The sequence below is a fragment of the Leopardus geoffroyi genome, chromosome D2, assembly GCF_018350155.1.
Source record: "Leopardus geoffroyi isolate Oge1 chromosome D2, O.geoffroyi_Oge1_pat1.0, whole genome shotgun sequence".
In the NCBI taxonomy this organism is placed as follows: Eukaryota; Metazoa; Chordata; class Mammalia; order Carnivora; family Felidae; genus Leopardus; species Leopardus geoffroyi.
This window is the reverse complement of record NC_059334.1, coordinates 47,269,149-47,287,601: the sequence shown is the minus strand read 5'-3', so window position 1 is coordinate 47,287,601 and position 18,453 is coordinate 47,269,149. Positions and strand designations below refer to the sequence as shown.

The window sequence follows — 18,453 nt, the reverse complement described above, 5'->3', positions numbered from 1 at the left end:
CAGTAGTCCCCCTTATCCATGGAGGACATGTTCCAAAACCCTCAGTAGATGCTTGAAACCGTGGGTAGTACCAAACCCTGTGTGTACTGTTTTTTTCCTGTACATACATAGCTATGAAAAAATTTAATTTATAAATTAGGCACAGTAACAGATTAAAAGCAATAACTAGTAATAAAATAGAACTGTTATAACAACGTACTGCAATAAAAGTTATGTGAGTGTGGCCTCTCTCTCTCAGAATGTGTTATTGGACGCTACTCGTCCTTCCTGTGATGACATGAGGTGAATGTCATAGGCACTGTGATGTGGCCTGAGGCTACTACTGACCTTCTGATGATGAGTCAGAAGGGGGATTATCTGGTTTCGGGCCATGGCTGACCACAGGTGACTGAGACCATGGCACGTGAAACCATGAATCAGGGGGTACTGTCACAGTACCTCTCTACGTGGACAATTAAAATGACTTCATTGTCATCATGCCTAAATAAAGCAGCAAAAAATAAATAAAATAAAATACAATAAAACACAATAAAATACAATAAAATAAAATAAAATAAAATAAAATAAAATAAAATAAAACAAAAGCCTCTGGAAATAATTGCTCATGCTGGACACTTGTGGTGAGATGGGCACTCTTAATTAATCGCGGTGGCAATGTAAAGTTACAGAACCACTATCGAAAGCACTATGTCCCTGCTTGGTAGTTCTATTTCTTGAAATTTATTTTAAGGCAACAATTAATCAGAAGCAAACAGCAATCTATATAAGCTGTTGTCTGCAACATTATTTAAAATAGTTAAAATTTGGAAGTAATGTAATTGTCTAGTTTGAGGAGAAACGGTTTATTAAACCGTGGCGCACTGACATAACAAAACAATTGAAATGTAATTTTATGGAAATGGAATAATACGGAACAATTGAAATGTAAATTACAGACTGTGGAGAAGCAGAAACAATTTGATAGGCTGGGTGGAAACAGAATAAACATATCTACACAATGATCAGAATGGTATAAATATGTATATCTGGGGATGGCAGTATGTGACAATGGAAACTTTTATAGAGATTATAGAGAATTATTCAACTTTGAAGTGAATTTGAAATTTGTCTTTAATGTTGTAATATCTTTAAAAAATGAAACACTTAAAAAAAACTGTGTATGAAACTATTTAATGATGTCTTTGCTGGCAAGTCAGGGACAGACCCCCTTACTGAGCAGCTGGTGGTCTGGGAGATCCCCAAGGCCATGTCAGCCACTACAGGTAAATGATAAAGGATTTTATTCTGCATAGGAAATAAGAGCGTGTGGGATTCCCCTTACCTTTTCCTCTTGATTTATAACTAGGAGAGGATGATGAATTACATTTTTATGCTGTCAATACAGGGCTTTTATATAGCACATCTTCATTTCGAAAAGGGACCTGGGAGCGGTAGCGGGAGGCCGCTTCCCCGACTCCCCAAGGCCGGCTCTGCAGTCAGGCTGGATCTAGGGCATCCCTAAAATGGTGCCTGGGATAAGGGAGCACTCCATAGAGTAATAATAATGTGCGGTCTCTTCACACAGGTCAGGAGTAAGAACGTAGCCCCCTGCCCGCAGTCCATGGAAGGAGAAGGAAACCTAGAACAGCGTGAAAAGGTGAAAAGGCAGGGCACTCCGAGGCTGGCTTTGAGAGTCTGGGGAAGGCAGCCTGCACTTGGCCTGCACGGCTCCCTCAGCAGGTGCCACTGCTCCACAGGAGTAATCGGCCCCCTCAGCACTGACCCAGTCGTTCTTTACCTCTCCTCTACTGAGTGCCTACCTTGCACCACACGTGTGCTGCAGGGGGTGGTAGGGTGGTGAGGGGAGGGCTTGAAAAGCATCCAGAGAAACCGCGGAGCAGTTTCAGTGAAACATGTGTGGTTTAGGAAATCTGATCCGTGGTGAGTTTTGTATGATTAATTTTGGTGGTTGTCATCTTGGGTCTATATGGCTAACTACGAATACAGATGTAAAAATGAGCTGCATTTTAGAGTTGGAAGCGTACCCTAGTGGTATTCTGGGCAGGTTCCAGGATGCACAGGCAGGAAGTGTGGGTTTAGAGTTAGATCGACCCAGATTAAAACGCAAACTCGCTCTCTCTGAGCTTCAGTTTCCTTGCGTGGAACTGGGAATAACAGTGCCGGATTCGCCAGACTAAAACGAATGTACAGAGTCTCAAGCAAACAGCGAGTACACTCTGCTTGTTACAAGAGCAGCGGTGATTCCTGAGGCAGGACTGGAAGGAGCCCACTGCCCCTGCCTGCATCTCCTCTACTCCACTGCTGTTCTGAAATAGCCTTTCAATTTCCGGCTCCACGACGAGTCACTTAACTTCTTCGCACCTGTTTTTTCCACCGGTAAAGTAAGGAGAAGAATAGCACCTAGTTTACAGTGTTGTTGAGAAGGTAAAAGGAGGCCATCCGCACAAGTGCCCACGGCACATGATCAAAAATGTTCTCAAGTGCAAGGAAACTGCTTTCACTGGCTCTGACGCGTAAGCGGCATCTCTCATTGAGGGATGGGTCCCATGGGGCCACCTGCCCTGTGGGCTTGTCAAAACCACCGTGGGCATGAAACCGTGGCCTTCTAACAGCAAACAGCCATGTGCTGTCACCAGTGCCTCTCGGTGTTCTCGGCTCCCGAGGGAGGCAGGGCTTTTGGTGCGCAGGGAATTAGATGGCGCTAGGGCACTATACCTGCCTGAGGCACCACACATGCCCCAGGCACAATCTCCACCTGAGGCACCATCCCCGCCTGAGGTAAAATCCCCACCTGAGGTATCGTACCTGCTTGAGGTGCAGGCCTTTCGGGCGGCCTCTGGCTATGCTGAGCTCCCATACACAGACCACCGCACTGGCCCCAGAGGTGATGATTGTTGTGGGGGCTGGGCACACGGTACACAGGCAGCGGCCCCAGGCAGCCAGGTTCTCGAATGTCGTCAGGATCTATGGGAGACAAGTGGGGTGAGCACTGGCGCCCCAGCCAGCACAGGGCCGAGAGCCCGGACAGGGTGACAGAGGGACAAGGGCAGGTCTGGATGCTGCTGGCCTGCTTGTGTGCCATGGGAACTACAGGACATGTCATGTGTTCCGGAGGCTGGCACTGGTGACCCAATCCAGGCAATCCAAGCCTGTCCTCAGGGAGCTCATACTCTAGTGAGTGGGGAGACACAAGCGAGCAGGGAGTTAGGGAGACCTTGTAAACACCTGGCTGCCTCATGAAGTGGTAGGGAAGGCTGGGGGTGGCAAGGGAGAGCTCGGTGGGCAGGGAGTTCATGTCATGTGATCAGTGGGTGGGATGTAGGGTGGGAGGGAAGTTGGGCTAGGAAAGGAGGCTGGAGGTGGCCAGGGCCACAGCAAGATGTGAAGTAACTTTGTGGCCCGAGTCAAGGGCGGATGAAGGGCAACCAGACGGCTCACTTCTGGCGCTGGCTCAATGCTCAGTGAGTGTCCTCGGAGTCTGAGCCATGAGCAAATGCCAGGGGAACCCCAAGACTCCACACCCAGACTGAGAGTCTGAGTGGCCTCCAGGCAGCCAAGTGACCGGCTGGTGGCAGAGACTGCTGTGAAGTGACAGCGTGCACTGTGAACTGGTGAGCTCCGCTCCTTAGAATATGGGCTGGAGGCTTGGCCCACAAGGGCCCTCAGCCGGGCCGCACAAGCTGTCTCCCTCTCAGGCAGGGGGCACAGGCACAAGGAGGAAGTGGGGCAGCGGTGCCTGCTTTGGACTCGCCCTCTGACTGCTTCTGCCTCAACGGTGACCACCCTGTGCCCCGCCTGCCCGCGTGCCCCATGCCTGCACCCCACACCCGCCCACCTTGTCAGAGCCATAGTTCCCCAGGCAGCAGCTGAAGTCATCAAAGCCCCAGCTGAAGGTCCTGTTCCAGAGCGGAGGCAGCAGCATCTTGTTCTTTTCCACAGCCAGGATGGTCTTCTCGGTAGGGACGATGTGGCCAATGGCTCCTTTGGGGGATTCTGAGCCTAGAGAGAAAAGGTACATATCTACCCCCCAGTTAGTATGGTGGAGCTTACCCGCCAAGGGGCAACATCCCCTTTCTCTGTGCCCAGGGAGGAGCCATGGGCGGGTGACCTGGACTTCGCAAAGCACAAGCCTCGGCAGTAGCCACTTGCTCGTCAAGGCACCTCACTCCAGGGCCTCACTCCAGGGGCTGTGTTAGACCCTGGCCCCGAGCGGGGTCCCCTGGCCCTGGGTTCCTCCCCTGTTTTAGCATATACGTTAAGCTTGCACGTGGCCACAGGTTTTCAGTGTCTCTAAGGGGCTGATATCAGGGGAGGAGTGGCTGAGGCTGTCGGTGCAGGTGGCACAAAGCCACAGGAGCCTTGGGGGGCTCTGCCCTTCCTGTCCCTCCCAGACACCTTATCTGGTAGGGATGGGTGTGCCACAGGCACTGTTCTTGGAGTTGAAGGAAAAAAAGGACACACCAAAAACCCCCAACAAACCTGGCCTTGTACTCCTTATAGAACTCCAGAATGTTGCCCTTTGTCTTGGGATTTCCCAAAAGCAGTGCATGCCCCAGATGGCCCAGACATCAGACTTCACCCACAGTTTCCCTAAGAAGCAGCAGGGCTGGAACTCACACTGGGCTGTGTGCCCCAGGTCAGCTGCCCCTGGCTAGTGGCTGCAGGCCCGCGTGGGTGCTTAGGAGCAACGGTGACTGTGGGTACTAATGAACAGAGGCTGCAACCCTCCCTCCCCTCGGGAAATCTGGCTTTGGAGGTGAGGAGGTGTGTGTGTGTGTGTGTGTGTGTGTGTGTGTGTGTGTGCAGGAAAGAGAGAGAAAGAGAAAGAAAGAGAAAGAGGTGTGTGTGTATGTGCGCACACACATATATGAAAGAAGGAGGGGAATGTGTGTCTTAGATAGACAGGCAGACAGGTGAGTCTGTCAGGATCTAACAGAGGTGCTTCCAGACACTTCCAGGGCACAGGCCTCCCCAGATTCCTGCTGTGACTAGAGACACAGCCATCCAAAGTCAGACCCCAAGACCCTGAAGGGTCTGTGCCCCTGAGTCTCCAAAGGAACACCAGTCACTAAAGGGACATCTGTGGGACAGGGCGCCAAACAGAGCTGACCAGGTGGTTACCTTTGACTGTGACCTGGGAGGGCCGCAGTGACTGCAGATTGTAGAAAAAGGGCTGTGGGTGGCTGGGGAGGCTCGCAGGTATGACGGCATCCTTTCCGGGTGAAGCCTTCCCTGCAGCGGTCCTGGCTGGGTGGGGTTTCGTAAAGAGCTGGAGAGGCAAGGGGACAGACGTATACCGCACAAGTCATTAGGGACAGACGGCCGGAGGAGGAGTCCTCCCAGTCAAGCCACAGCGGTACCTCCGCTCTGAGTGCTGCCTGAGCTGGGCTCGCTTCTGACTGAGATAAACAAAAACAGAACTATCTGGTTCAGCCCTCGGATGTTGCTGATGAGGGGCCTGGGCTCAGAGAGGGCCCACTGCTTTCTCCAGGTCATGGTGCGTGACTAGCAGAAATAGCCTTCCTGGCTGCCCAACTGTCATCTTCTCCATGCTGCTTGGGAAAAGGAAGACCTCACTGAGGAGCCTTTGGTCCCTGGCAGAGCTGCCTCTCAAATCATGGGTCAGAATGACCCTCTTCTCTCTCTAGATCACATGTCTCTCTTCATTTGCTTGAGCTATTTCTCACATTTTTTCCCTCTTCCTTTACAAACTCTGCAGGCATGTCCATCTGGGCATCAAGACAGAATTCTTTAATAGCATCCATTCAAATGTTCCAAAGAGCACAGGCAAACCCCATTAGTGGCCTTTCTTATTTTCACTTTTCTTAGATCTCTGCTGTCAAAGTGTCCCCAATGCCAAACTTTTTGCATAACCAGGCAAAATATGAAGCCCAAGGCCGTGCTGCTTGGCAGAATCTTGCTGCTGCCACAGAGGGCAGCTGAGGCCAGCTCCAGCTCTCCACCCTCCCCCCTTCCCAACTAGGCTGTTTTTTCCAGCCATCAGGCCCATTCTTCTGCTCCCTGATGGAAACATCCGCTGGGTACCATGATGGAGGTGTGATGGTGGGCCGCAGGTGGGCACACGGGTAGAAGTGAGGTTCAGCAGGCAGCTGGGAGGGGTCTCACAGCAGCCTAGGCTCAGTTACAGCCTTTGATCAAATACTGGACTACCTAGTAAAGCTGGGTGGGTGATCAATACAAACGGAGATCAGAATGATGATTTCTAAAGGAGCATTAAATAAAGAACATCCTTTCTTTCCCGACAGAATGACTAAAGCATCGCAGGCCCGGTGCCTGTAATAACTTCAGCAGGAATAGCGCCTTGATGGCACAGTGTGTGGTCCTGAAGTCTTTTAATCTTGTCTCTAGGTTGGGACCACTGGAAGAATTCTAATTCTGATGATTACTTAGAAATACCTTTTTTTAAAGCTCATCCGATACCTCACTAAGTAAAATCAGAATCTAAAATCGTGTGCACTCCGTGATCACACTGATGTGAAAATATTTTCGTGTGGGGACAAGAACTGTGAGAATGTAACCCAGGACACAATTGGATGGTGGTGGCTACTACTTTGAATTATTTAATTGCTTTATCTGTAGTATTAGGCTACCCAAGCTTCTTTGTTGAAATTCTCTCCTTCCTACAAAGCCTTCCCTGGCCGAACCCACATTTGGATGTGCTGTTCATTCTCCAAGTCACCCCTTAGGCACTTCTCACGCTCCCCTCACCTGGGAGCTGAGCAAACTTGGAGCATGTCACGTAAGACCAGGTAGAAAAGATGTTACTAGTTTTGCACTGTTGAGATGAGCCCGTCCAAGCCTCATGGTTACATATGGAGAAGGCTGTTGCCCAAGATGGCCCTGGAATTGGCTGGGCTTATGCACTCACTTCCCAGCATGGCTCCTGAATGTCCATCCAGGCTGAGAGCCCAGCCCATGGGGCCATGATAATACCCCAGATGGCTGTACTTAGGAATGAAAGTTCTCCACATTGCACCGAGGCTTGAGGATCAATGGGGCTGGGATCAGTTAAATAAGTGTTTCTCTTGCACACCATTCACCAGGATGTCACCATGAGCCCATAGCCTCACGTTGCTACATGATTATCCTGATGGGGGGCGGAGCCAGTGGAGCGAAAGGCCCACATGAGACCCCTGCAATTTCACCAGAGGCCCCGAGGGCAGAACTTATATACTGTCGCACTGTTGGCAATATGGCTTTGGGGCCAACCAGACGGGGCTAGAACTCTACCTCTGTCATCTGCTAATGTGCAATCGTAGGCCAGTTATTTATTTAGACTCTCTGAGCCTCAGCTTCCTGATCTGTAAAAGAATAATTTCTATACCCAGAGCTTATGAGGGGATTCAATGAGGGAATCACACTAATGTCTACCATTTGTTGAGTGCCCATTATATTTCAGGTGTTTCACGCACTTGATGTCTTATTCATTGGCTCTCCACAACAGCTCTGAGGCTAGACACACATATAGAAAATTAAATCCTGTGGATTTATTGTAGTGTCTGTTACATATATCACAGGTGAATGGAGTGTTCACTGTATCGTTAATGATGTCATCACCTTCATCAACACCAGATGGTAACAGAGGGCTAAGCCCCAATACTGAGGAGTGTAGGAAGACCTTTTCCCATCCCCAGCTCTCTCTCTTGTTCCTATCCAGGAGAAAATGTCCTCACTATCACTTCAAAGCTTACAGTGCATACACTCTTCTGAGAAAGCAAGACTAACAACATGGATACTGTACCTGTTTGGGTACCTGTCCAAAGTTGCTGACAAACCCCAGGATGGTGCTCCTGATCAAAGGGTCACTGATGCTGCTGAGGTCCATTCTGTCACCATAGAAGTAGGGGTGGAAGGTATTAACAGCTTCTACCGCGGCTGACCCCTGCTGCTTGTACCCAAAAATGAGGTCTATCCAGTGGTGGAGGTTGGCACTGACAAAGTCACTTTCCAGAGCCTGGAACCAAAACCCAAAGAGCATGAAAAATGCAGGTCTCCCTTGGACTTGTGAGCCCTCTGCACAGATCAGGAGGGCACATATGCATCAGGATGCTGGCTCTGCACAGGAAAGATGTGACATCTCCCAGAGTTTGAGGAGCACTAAGTGGGCAGACATACAGGCCACCCAAGGACCACCCAATTCCTGCCTCCAGCTAGTGGGAAAACAGATCTAACTGTTCCCAATCACCTAGTGCATTCACTCTATGATATAACCAGGAGGCGCAGAATACCTGTCTTGCATTGATATCTAAATGGAAGAGACCAGACTGAAAATAAGTCTTGGGGTCCTGTTGATCTCGATATAAGAAAAAGGGAGAGCTGATTCTGACCAGAGATGTCAGGAGTTCGAAACTAAGTATAGCAGGTAGGCCAACATGCTCTGGAGCACATTGGACCCCAGCACTGCCATAGATATTCCTTCACGTCTATGTCCTCAGTTTCTTCATCTTCTTCTTCTAAAAAATGGGGATAAGAACTGTACTTTATCTGTGGAATTATGTGAGGTTTGGTTTGTGTCCATGGCTGGTGCACAGCGAGCTCCATGTAATAATGTTGACTACAGTGATGGCACTGAGCACCTACAAGGTACCAGGCACTGGCTTGGGGTTTGATGTGTATTGTCTCTTCCCGTTAACACCACCTTTCATTGGTAAATATCATTACCCCACTTCTGGGGCAGGTTCAGGTGTGGTTTTTGAACCTACTGTCTCAGTCCCCGACTCCCAGGCCTCAGAACCCCACAGGGGATATCCAACCTCACTGAGCACATCTCACTGCACCCAAGTACCTAGAAATTATTGACATATTGGGTATGAAGCTCTTTCTCAATCATATTTGGAAAGAAAAGGATAGAATCTACCTTTGAGAGACAACTCAGTCCCCAGGAATGTGAGCTTCCCTGACTGGGGCACTTCTGTCCAGTCCAAAGCATGCAATGGGCAAGAGCATTTCATCCACACACCTAAAGGGTAAGTCTATGATGACCTTGAGGAACATCTGCCCATGTGCAGCCTTCCCATCTCCAAGGAAGGTAGACAGAAGAGTTTCCAGACTCAGCCATGAAGAATTACTCTGAGCTTACATCCTCTGAATGGGACCTAAACCTCAGCCCACTCAGGAACACGGCTCCTGTTGAAAGTCAGCAATATCTCTCTTCAACTAAAGGTGCCATCTGACAGGAAGCACAAAGAAGTTTAGCGGGGGAGCCCAAGCATGCTCCATCCTGCATGGGTACAGCCCAGATGAATGATGCCAGCTCAGATTAGGGCACCCAGGTTGGCAATATTCCTCAACAGTTGCCACACATGAGCAAGAGGAAATGTGGGCCAGTATGTAGATTTCCCAGTTCACCTGAAAGATGGCACTTTTATCTGCTAAGCAGAGCCCAACTTCAGGGCTGGGTCCCCAGACCCAAAGCCATTCGTTTGGGATTGTCTAAGCACCCCTTCATTGATCCTCTGGGTGCCACATTAGTTTTCTGAGGTATATGGCCAAAGTGGCTTCAAGAAGGCCACAGGCCAGGACATCTGACCTTTCCTCTGGACATTTTTTCCTATCACTATAACCAACACATAGCCCATATCTTTAAGCTCTTCTAGAGCATCCTTTCCACCTCCTTTCTTTAGATGAAGCCTGGCTCTCCCCAAGATTCCAGTGGTAGCTGCTGGCTGAGTTACATGCCATGTGTCTTGGGGCCTAGAGGTGGTGTTGGTGTCCTCCCTGATCCACATCGCCACCTGCGGACCATTGTTCCTCTACCTTCTTGCTAAAAGAACAGTCTGCTCCTCTGTGGTTTACGAAATTGAACTCTGCCCCCCTCCTCATCATCACTGCTGCCATCTGCCAACTCTTTGTCTCACTCATCAAACATGGTGACTCCTGGTCATGCCCTCCCTTCTTCTCCCTCACTGATTTCAACATTTCACATCTCAGTTCCTTAAGTGATACTTCTCCAACGACTTTGCCTCCACTCCTAAAGCTACCTACTTCTACAGACACATCTTAACTCATGTCAGTAGCCATAAGTGCTCTCTCTTCAGAATCTCTCATTCAAACATCCCTGTTGGTGAAAGCCACCTCTTCGCCTTGCTGATCATTTAACTACTCCCTAAGACTATTCTTCTGCTTTGTCAAAACTTCTAGTCTCCTCACTCTTTTACTTCTTTGCAATCTGTCAACACTCCCTTATCTTCAGCAACACGCCTGATGCAGCTTAGATTTAGCAGTTTATCATTTCAATAACATTCTGCTCAATGCATCTTGTTATGCTATTGAATTGTGTGTACTGTCTTTTCGCAGCACTCTGAACCAACTCAAATATTTTCTGTCTTCGTGCTTACACCAGAGTATCATCACACAAGAGGGCACACTGATTATCCCATAATCTTTGGTCACCAATTTCAAATGCACACTGAACATTGCCAGAAAACCTAGGAATGTTTCTCTAGTCAACTCATGCTTAATCACTCAAGATGATTAGTTCACATTTCCTACTCTCTCCTTACCTGTGACCCTCTTCCACTGTCTATTTTCAGCCACCGGCCATACCTCCTACTTTCCAGAGAAAAGCACAGACACCAGTTGGAAATTCCCACATCTTTGTGACAATACATATAAACTAACTTTCATCTGCAACTCCTGACCACCTTCCCTCCTACTTAACTCAGGAATCTGACCCACCTTTTATCTAAAGCTAACCCTCTACCTGTGGTTTGGATTCCAAATACTCCTGCTTTCTCAAGAATGTATTATTCCTTTCCTTGTACACCCAACCTCTCTTTCCCACTACCTTTTAAACTTGCTTCTTAAAATAAAAAAAAAGAAAACCGTAATATTTCCTCAATTTTCCATCTCCTCCAGGTACTATTCTCTGTCTTTATTCTCTCCTTCACAACAAGGGTTTTCATTACCCAACCTTATCATTTCTGTTTCCTTATTATCATTCATTTCCTCTATTTCTTCACATGGACTTGAGTTACTGTCTTTTATTTTAGGATAAAGAACTCCTTTTAGTATTTCTTGTAGGGCAGATCTGCTAGTGATAAATTCTTTTAGTTTTATTTATCTGTGAATGTCTTAATTTCTTCATTTGTGAAGAATAGTTTTGCTGGCTATAAAATTCTTGGCTGATAGTCTTTGAGCACTTTGAATATTTCATACCACTGCCTTCTTGCCTCTATGATTTCTGATGAAATATTAACTGTTAATCTTATCAAAGATATCTTGTAAGTCATGAATGCTTTGTTGCTTTCAAGACTCTTCCTTTGACTTTCCTTTTCAAAAGTTTGATTATGATGTGTTTAAGTGCAGATCTCTTTGAGTTTATCCTACTTGGAATTTATTGGGTGTCTTGGATGTATACATTAATACTTTGCATCAAAACTGGGATGTTTGTGAACATTATTTCTTCAAATATTCTTTGTGCCCCTTTGTCTCCTCTCTTTCTGGTACTTCCATTTTGGGTAGGTTGGTGTTCTACAGGTGCCTAGGCTCTGTTCATTTTTCTTCATAATCTCCTCCTGTTCCCCATACTGGATAATCCCAATTGATCTATCTTCCAAGTTTGTTGATTCTTTCTTCTACCTGCTATTGATCCCTTCTAGTGAATTTGTCATCTCAGTTACTGTGCTTTTCATCTCCACAATTTCTATTTGGTTCCTCGGCACAATTTCTATGTCTTTATTTATATTTTCATCACAGTCATACTTTCCTTTAGGTCTTTAAATGTGGTTTTAATTATTTGAACATATTTACAATAGCTGATTGAAAATCTTTGTCTAAGAAGTCCAAAGTTTAGGCTTCCTCAGGGACAGTTTCTGTTGACTGCTTTTTTTCCCCTCTGTATGGGTCACACTTTCTTTTTCTTTGTAGGTCTCCTAATTTTTATGGAAAACTGGACATTTTAGATAACATGATGTGTCAACTCTGGAAATCAGATGTTCCTCTTTCCCCAGGGTTTGTTGCTATTGTTACTGTTTGTTGTTGTTTGTTTAGTGACTTTACTGAACTAGTTCTATAAAGTCTGTTTTTTGTTGGTGGTGGTAGTGGTGGTGTAGATGGCCACTAACATCTCTGCTCTGTTAGTTTAATGGTCATCTTCTGACTGGATAAAGATTTCTTTAAATGCCTAGAACCAGTAAGTCTTACAGTCTTTGTCCAGGGAGGGGCTCTGTGTGCATGCTAGGGCATGGCTTCAGAGCCAGCAGCTGCCTGGTAAACACTGCCTTTACCTCTCATATCCTGCTTGCATGGAGCCTCAGTGTTGGCCAGAAGTGAAGGCTAGGCCCTTCGAAGCATGAACACAGCCTTATGCATGAAAATGTCCCTACGGATGTGTGTGTTCTTCTAGGTTCCAGAATATTTTGAAGTTTTTTCAAGGCCTCCTATAAAGACCTCATTCCCTAGTTTTTCCACTTAGGCTTTTTGGTTAGCTTATTGTTTGCCCAATTATATCCACTGCCTCTGGAAGCAAGAGTGTTAAACAATTGTCTCTGGTTTCTTTTTTCACAAACGCCACTAAAGTAAAGGCCTTTGCATTATGCGGGCTCTGAGGTCAAATAAAGACAGCCTTGCTGGTGGGGTCTTTCAGGGAACCACTGACAGGTCAAATAACGACAGTTCTCTGGGTATGGGGTTTTGAAGGAGCGCCAACTCCATTCTTCCCCCTCCAATGGACTCCTAGGCTGTTGGCTTCCACTGTTATTGTGGGCTATTGGTTTTCAAGGCTACTATGGAGCTGAAGAGGAGAAATGAGAATAGTGTTAAGTTAAAACATCCAAAGCTTGCTATTCTTACAAAGATTCAGTCATTTTTTTCCTCAAAGGAATACTCTCCTGATCTTTCCAGGCTTCTGGTTAATTTCAAGGGTTCTGAAAAGTTCGTTGTGACAATCTTTGCCATGATTCTTATTGCTTTTATGGAGTAAAAGATTTTCAGAGATTCCTACTCTGATGTTTTCAATGACATTGATCGTTAACATCCTAACCCACTCTAATTTAATCTTTACTCCACCAAAAGAGGTCTCCCCCTTGTTGTTACCACCCAGTTCCCCTGGGTCACACCTCTAATCTACATCTGATGGAACTTAATGTCTATCCTGTATAGCACTTTGTGAAGTTATAATTTCCCTCTTATTCGTGTGGTTATTTAATCAAGCTGTCTCCCCACTAGACTATTAGCATCTGCAGTCGGGCCTGTAGAGTGAACCTGCTCACTCACTCCAAGCCAATAAGTTTTCTGAGAACATCTTAGCAGAGGGCTACTGCCACCTAAAGGTCAAGTTCATTTCTGGTCCAACTATGCAAGACCAGTGACTTGTGGGATAGATGACTACCATTACTAAATTTCTGGAGGCAAGGATAAACCAGGGAAGAACTTTCTCCTGGCCAAGGGAGAAGGAGAGAGGAAAAGGTGTGGCTTTGTTGTTACCAGTCAGGCCCACCACAGATTCTTTTTTTCTTTTTAGGTATAATTTACACACAATAAATTTCACCCGTTTTAAACAGACCGTTCAATGTGTTCTGACAAATACATTCAATCATGTAACCACCACCATAACCAAGATATAGGACCTTTACATCAGTTCGAAATGTTCTCTTGTACTCCTTTTCCATCATTCCCTGCTCCAGAGCCCAGAACACAAGCTTTTTCCTGTTAACCTGGAGCATGGAACCTAGCACCTTCTTTGAGCTCTCTAGACCTAAGAGCCCCAGAAGCGCTTGTCATTAGCCCTCTGCTTGCAAAGAAAGCCTCCGTGGAGATTGAGAGGATACTGTGGTCTTTATTCAGGATTCCAGGGATTCTGGTGTGACCCTGGTCAACTCACCTGTCTGTGCAGGCTGATGAATTTCCGAGGGTCCCCATCAGCCCAGGGAGGGAGTTGCACGTCCCCCAGGGCTGTCCCATCCTGCATGCAGCCTGAGTGGGGTGAGAAACAACAGGACTTTGGGTAAATGGGAGCCTGAACTGGGCTAACAACCAGGGGATACACACACTGTGCTGTCCAGGACTGCTGATTCCACGTAGATCAGTCCTGCACAGGCCTTACTGCTTCCTGCTTCTTCTGTCTGTGTGTCCCCACCCTTATCTGCTTGGAATATTCCTTCTTGGTCTCCAAGACCTCAGCCATCCATAAGACCCTCCTTGCTTCCCAGACAGGTTTGTGCGTGATTCACAAGTCCTATAAAATGACAGTAGTGTCGTCATTGTTTGTATGTCTTCCTTCCTGCTACTCTGTACCTTTTCATCTGGGCGCTTTTTATCCATTGCTAAAACAGTAAGGAGATCATAACAATAACAGTAAAAGCTATCGTATTTTGAGCACCTAACTATTCCAGGGCACTATGCTAGGTGCTTGGCACACATCATCTTATTGAATCTTCATTTAACGTTATAATTTATGCATTTTCTCTCCATTTTTAAAGTGAGGACAGCAAGGTTTTTTAGAGGCAGCTTCCCCAGACATTAGAAAGAGGAGTCTGGATCTAAGCCCAAGTCTCTCTCCTACCCATTAGCTGCACAACCTTGAGCGTGTTGCTTAACCTCTTTGGGATTCACTTTTCCTACCTGTTACCAAACCTCCCCCCTCTCCACCCAAGGCTGGTAGAGAAATGCTCACAACGTGCTCAGAAAAACTCCAGGCATACGATGGTCGCCCAGTAAACACTAGTTATGGTCTTGCTTAAACCCTGCAGGGCCTTCACGGTGCAACAAGAATAAAACCTTCTCCTCCTCTCTCTGGCCTACAGATTTGTGCCTGACGTGGCTTTTCTTACCATCCAGTCTCAGCTCACCTGCCACCAACTCAGGCGGTCCTTCCTGGGGCCCAGCATAACACAGGGCCCTCTGAGTCACTCTTGGACCATTTTCCTACCTCGTTTCCTCGTAAAAATTCTCAGCATCAGACAGTGTTTTGCTTCCTTATTTGTCTATATTTTCTATCCCTTCCTTCATCCCCGTACAGAATGTAAACACCTTCAGGACAATCTGTCCCAGGAGGCCCAACTAAATCCCCAATGCCTGAAAAAGTTTCTGCATACAGTAGGTGCTCAATAGCCCCTTGCTCCTGACTTCCCTGAGGACACCTGGTCATTGGCACGTGTGTCATTTCGGCAGCTGAGCTCCTGTCTGTCTCTGCAGAGAGCCTCATCTTCCATTCCAGGGCAGGAGTGGTGCTGTCCCTCGAGCACCGTCCTCACCCCAGGCTGGCTTCCATCCCTGACTGACTCCTTTTGTGGGCCTCCCCACATCTTGTGGGAAACGCCCTTCGTGTCTGTCAGGGTCTCATCCCAGATGTAGGTGAGACATCTGAGACTCTGAACACTGCTCAGGCCACCGAGTCCCACAGGGTCCAACTTGCTGAGTGTGGGCTTGGGCTGGGCACGTTTTCAATGCCCCACAGGTATTCTGGCCCCAAAACACAGCAGAAGAGGTGAGTACCCAGGGCAGTGGCCGGATCTCGCCCTCGCCCCCCCCCCCTGCCCCCCGGCATCCACCCCTGCCCTGGCTCGAGATGCATGCCCCTGTGTGCTGTTTGGAGGGAGGAGGGTCCAAGGAAGGGGACCTCCGGAGCACAGGTGTGTGCTCGTGACAGTTCGCGAGTGCCCTCCACAGGGGGAGTGACCCCATCATTTTTCCTCTGTGGGGAGAGTCGCCCACCCCCTGCCCCGGGCTCTGACCACACGTCCCCTTCCACAAGTCACCCTTATATCTGCAGCGGAGCTCTCCCAAGGTACACACACAGTCACCGGGGGCCTGCTCGCTGGGGCTTCCTGAAATTTTTGTTGCTCTTCTGAACCAGTAAATGAGAAGGCATAGTTCATCCTGGGGTGGGGCCTGAAGCACAAGGAAGAGGAGAAGCCACCAGCGTCCCCATACAACCACCCTTACATGCCATCTAGCAAGAAATCCGTCCCAGGAGGCCCAGCTTCTCTGGGTCCAACTCACGGAGTCCAGGGTAACCCATTTGTGGGCCACGGAGGAAAACAGGGCCACAGAGGGGTGGAGGCTTGCCCAAGGTCATGTAGTAGGGCAGTGCTAGAACTGGCTGTTAGCAGGGCATCTCGCTGTAGCCTGAGGCCTGGGGACACCCCACAGGAAGGATCGTGAGTGGGGCCGGGGCTCAGAGCAGCTTGGGGCCCAGAGTCCTTCCTTGGTTCCCACCTCGCCTTTGAGTGCTGCCATGGAGGGGAGACCTCACAACAACCACACTGGTCTGGTGAAGGACCTGTTCGTCTAGTTGCTCAGCAAAGATATTGATGAAATTAGTCATTACTGATGAGCTTCAGGGGAGCGATCCCTGCACTGCCCAGCCCACCCTGGCCACACCCCGGCCTCCACTCACCGAACTCCACAGCATTGCAGTTGACTAGGAACTCGGGGAGGTAGAAGAACTCTGGAGTCAGCTCCCTGACGTCACTCATGTTCTCTCTGGAGGCCGACTCCCACGCGTTCTGTACGCTGTGGAACATTCTGTCTGCCACATCAAAGCTTCCACCCTGCGAGGAAAAGGGGCCAACGTGATCACTGGTGTGCAGTGAGAACTCAGACTGTGTGGGCACCGCCTGTGTGTGCCTCACTCGTCTGCTCTGCCACTGAGGCACAGGTTCTGCCATGGGAGCTTTCTTTCCTTTCACGTTCATACATGTTTGTTCAACCATCCTTGCATGCGTGCCATGGGTTCGTCGTGCATCCGTTCACTCAGCCATTCTCCGGACCCTTGCACAACAGGCTTCCCCAGAGCTGGGCTCAGATCAGAGACAGGAAAACCGGGGTCTTTCATCTGCCCATTCCCCACATTTGCGAAGGGCCCATTCTGAATCAGGCACAGACAGGATACAGAGACCCCACTACACCCCAGAGAGGGGGCCAGCCACACCATGTGGGGATTCCAAGGTTCCTGGAGGAGCCGACCCCTGGTGAGTTTGCAAGCCTGGTGAGAGAGAAGACGGCAGAGTGTTCCGGGCAGAGACGCAAGGCCAAGGCCAGGAGCAGAAGCAGAAGAAAGCAGGCTAGGTCAGGGCCTTGCTGACATCTAACAGAGCAGCCCGACAAGAGACAACAGGTCTGAGGATGAAGAGCTGGAGGCACACCAGCCTCCCAGAGACAGGAAGCCGGTCCGTGAAGTCAAGATGTCTGTATGCTCTCCACGGCCAGCCCTGGTTCCAAGGCCCATTTCCACAGGTGGCCTGATGCATCCCGGTCTTGGAAACTAGCATTGGACCAGGAAGACTTAAAGCAAATTCTTTCCTTGGATTCCCTGCTCTTCTCACCTGAATCATTAAATCTCTTTAGTTGATGCTCCCCTTATTTACCAGGTGGCCTTGGGGCTGGGAAGAGGAAGAACGTCCAGGCTTTGTGTCTCCTGAAGTTTAGGGTCACCCCAAAAACACCTCCCTGGGATTGAATAGTTCACTTGTCCCCATCAAGCTGGGCCTTTGTTCAACCAGAACTCCTCCTCCTTCTGCCAACTTCTACAGAGTTCTTGTGGCCCAAGAACAAACGGGTAGAACCCAGAAGGACGGTGCTCTCCTGTGCCCCCATCAGCTCCCTTCACTTCTCAGAGGCTGAGGTTTCTTGTCAGCATTTACCTAGGGAAGCTTTTGGGTAAGCAGCTACAGCAGTGGATGAAGGGTAAAGACGGGCCAACGCTTTCTCTTGGCAAGTCTGCTCTATGTTAGGTCCTTTATACAAACAGAGAGGATGGTTCTTAATCTTCATAGCAGGCGTATGAGGAAAGAATTGTACTTCCATTTTGCAGACCAGAAAACTGAGACTCCTGAAAGTTTACTGGTTTTCCCAAGGCTATCAAAGCAATGAATGGCAGAACCAGGTCAAACCCATGGATGCAACACCAGAGGATATACTTTCTTTGCCCTTGTGCCAGTTTATTGGGGGAATCCCTGGGTCTGGGGCAAATGTGATCCACGACGTGTGGGGCAAGGGGTCTCAGCTCCTTCTGCAAAGGGACAGTCTGACATGCCTGAAGCAGGCCACACTTGGGCATCTTGGTGGTCTGATCGGTTTTCCGAGTCATACCTGAGGATCCATTGAGATCCATGGGTCATTCTCTGCACATGGACAGGGACACCGAGAAAGCCAGTTGCCCCTGGAGTCGCAACTGAACACAGTACCTGGGCAGCTTAAGGACATGGCTTTTCTCCAAGGTCACTTTGCTCTTGGTGGACGTTAGGGGATGGTGCCCACCATCAGATTCAAATTGAAATGGAAACAAAATAGGGGGAGAGCTTTTAAATAAATCTGCACCTAACAAGTCGCTCATTGAAACATATTAAGAGCTTCGTATATTTAATCTGCAGCCCGAGTCTTAACATCTGCAGGAGATTGATGCCTTCTCGTCCTCCTGTATTCCTTTTGCAGCTTTTATGAGTGCTGATGGTAATCTCCTGAGAAACAATATGATTTGGTAATAAAAAG

General features: G+C 48.4%; 1 protein-coding gene across 4 annotated transcripts in view; it reads right to left on the bottom strand.

Moving 5' to 3' along the window:
• Positions 1-18,453, bottom strand: part of WDFY4 (WDFY family member 4) — a 297,123-nt gene that overhangs the window by 11,409 nt on the left and 267,261 nt on the right. For 3 of the 4 annotated variants that reach the window (XM_045437994.1, XM_045437993.1, XM_045437995.1), the window contains 6 exons: positions 16,361-16,514; positions 13,844-13,935; positions 7,763-7,975; positions 5,122-5,269; positions 3,836-4,020; positions 2,806-2,964 (listed from right to left, as the gene is read on the bottom strand). In XM_045437994.1, coding sequence (XP_045293950.1) covers positions 2,806-2,964; positions 3,836-4,020; positions 5,122-5,269; positions 7,763-7,975; positions 13,844-13,935; positions 16,361-16,514 — 951 coding nt within the window. The remainder of the gene's footprint in view (positions 1-2,805; positions 2,965-3,835; positions 4,021-5,121; positions 5,270-7,762; positions 7,976-13,843; positions 13,936-16,360; positions 16,515-18,453) is intronic. The other variant, XM_045437996.1, reaches the window with a different exon arrangement.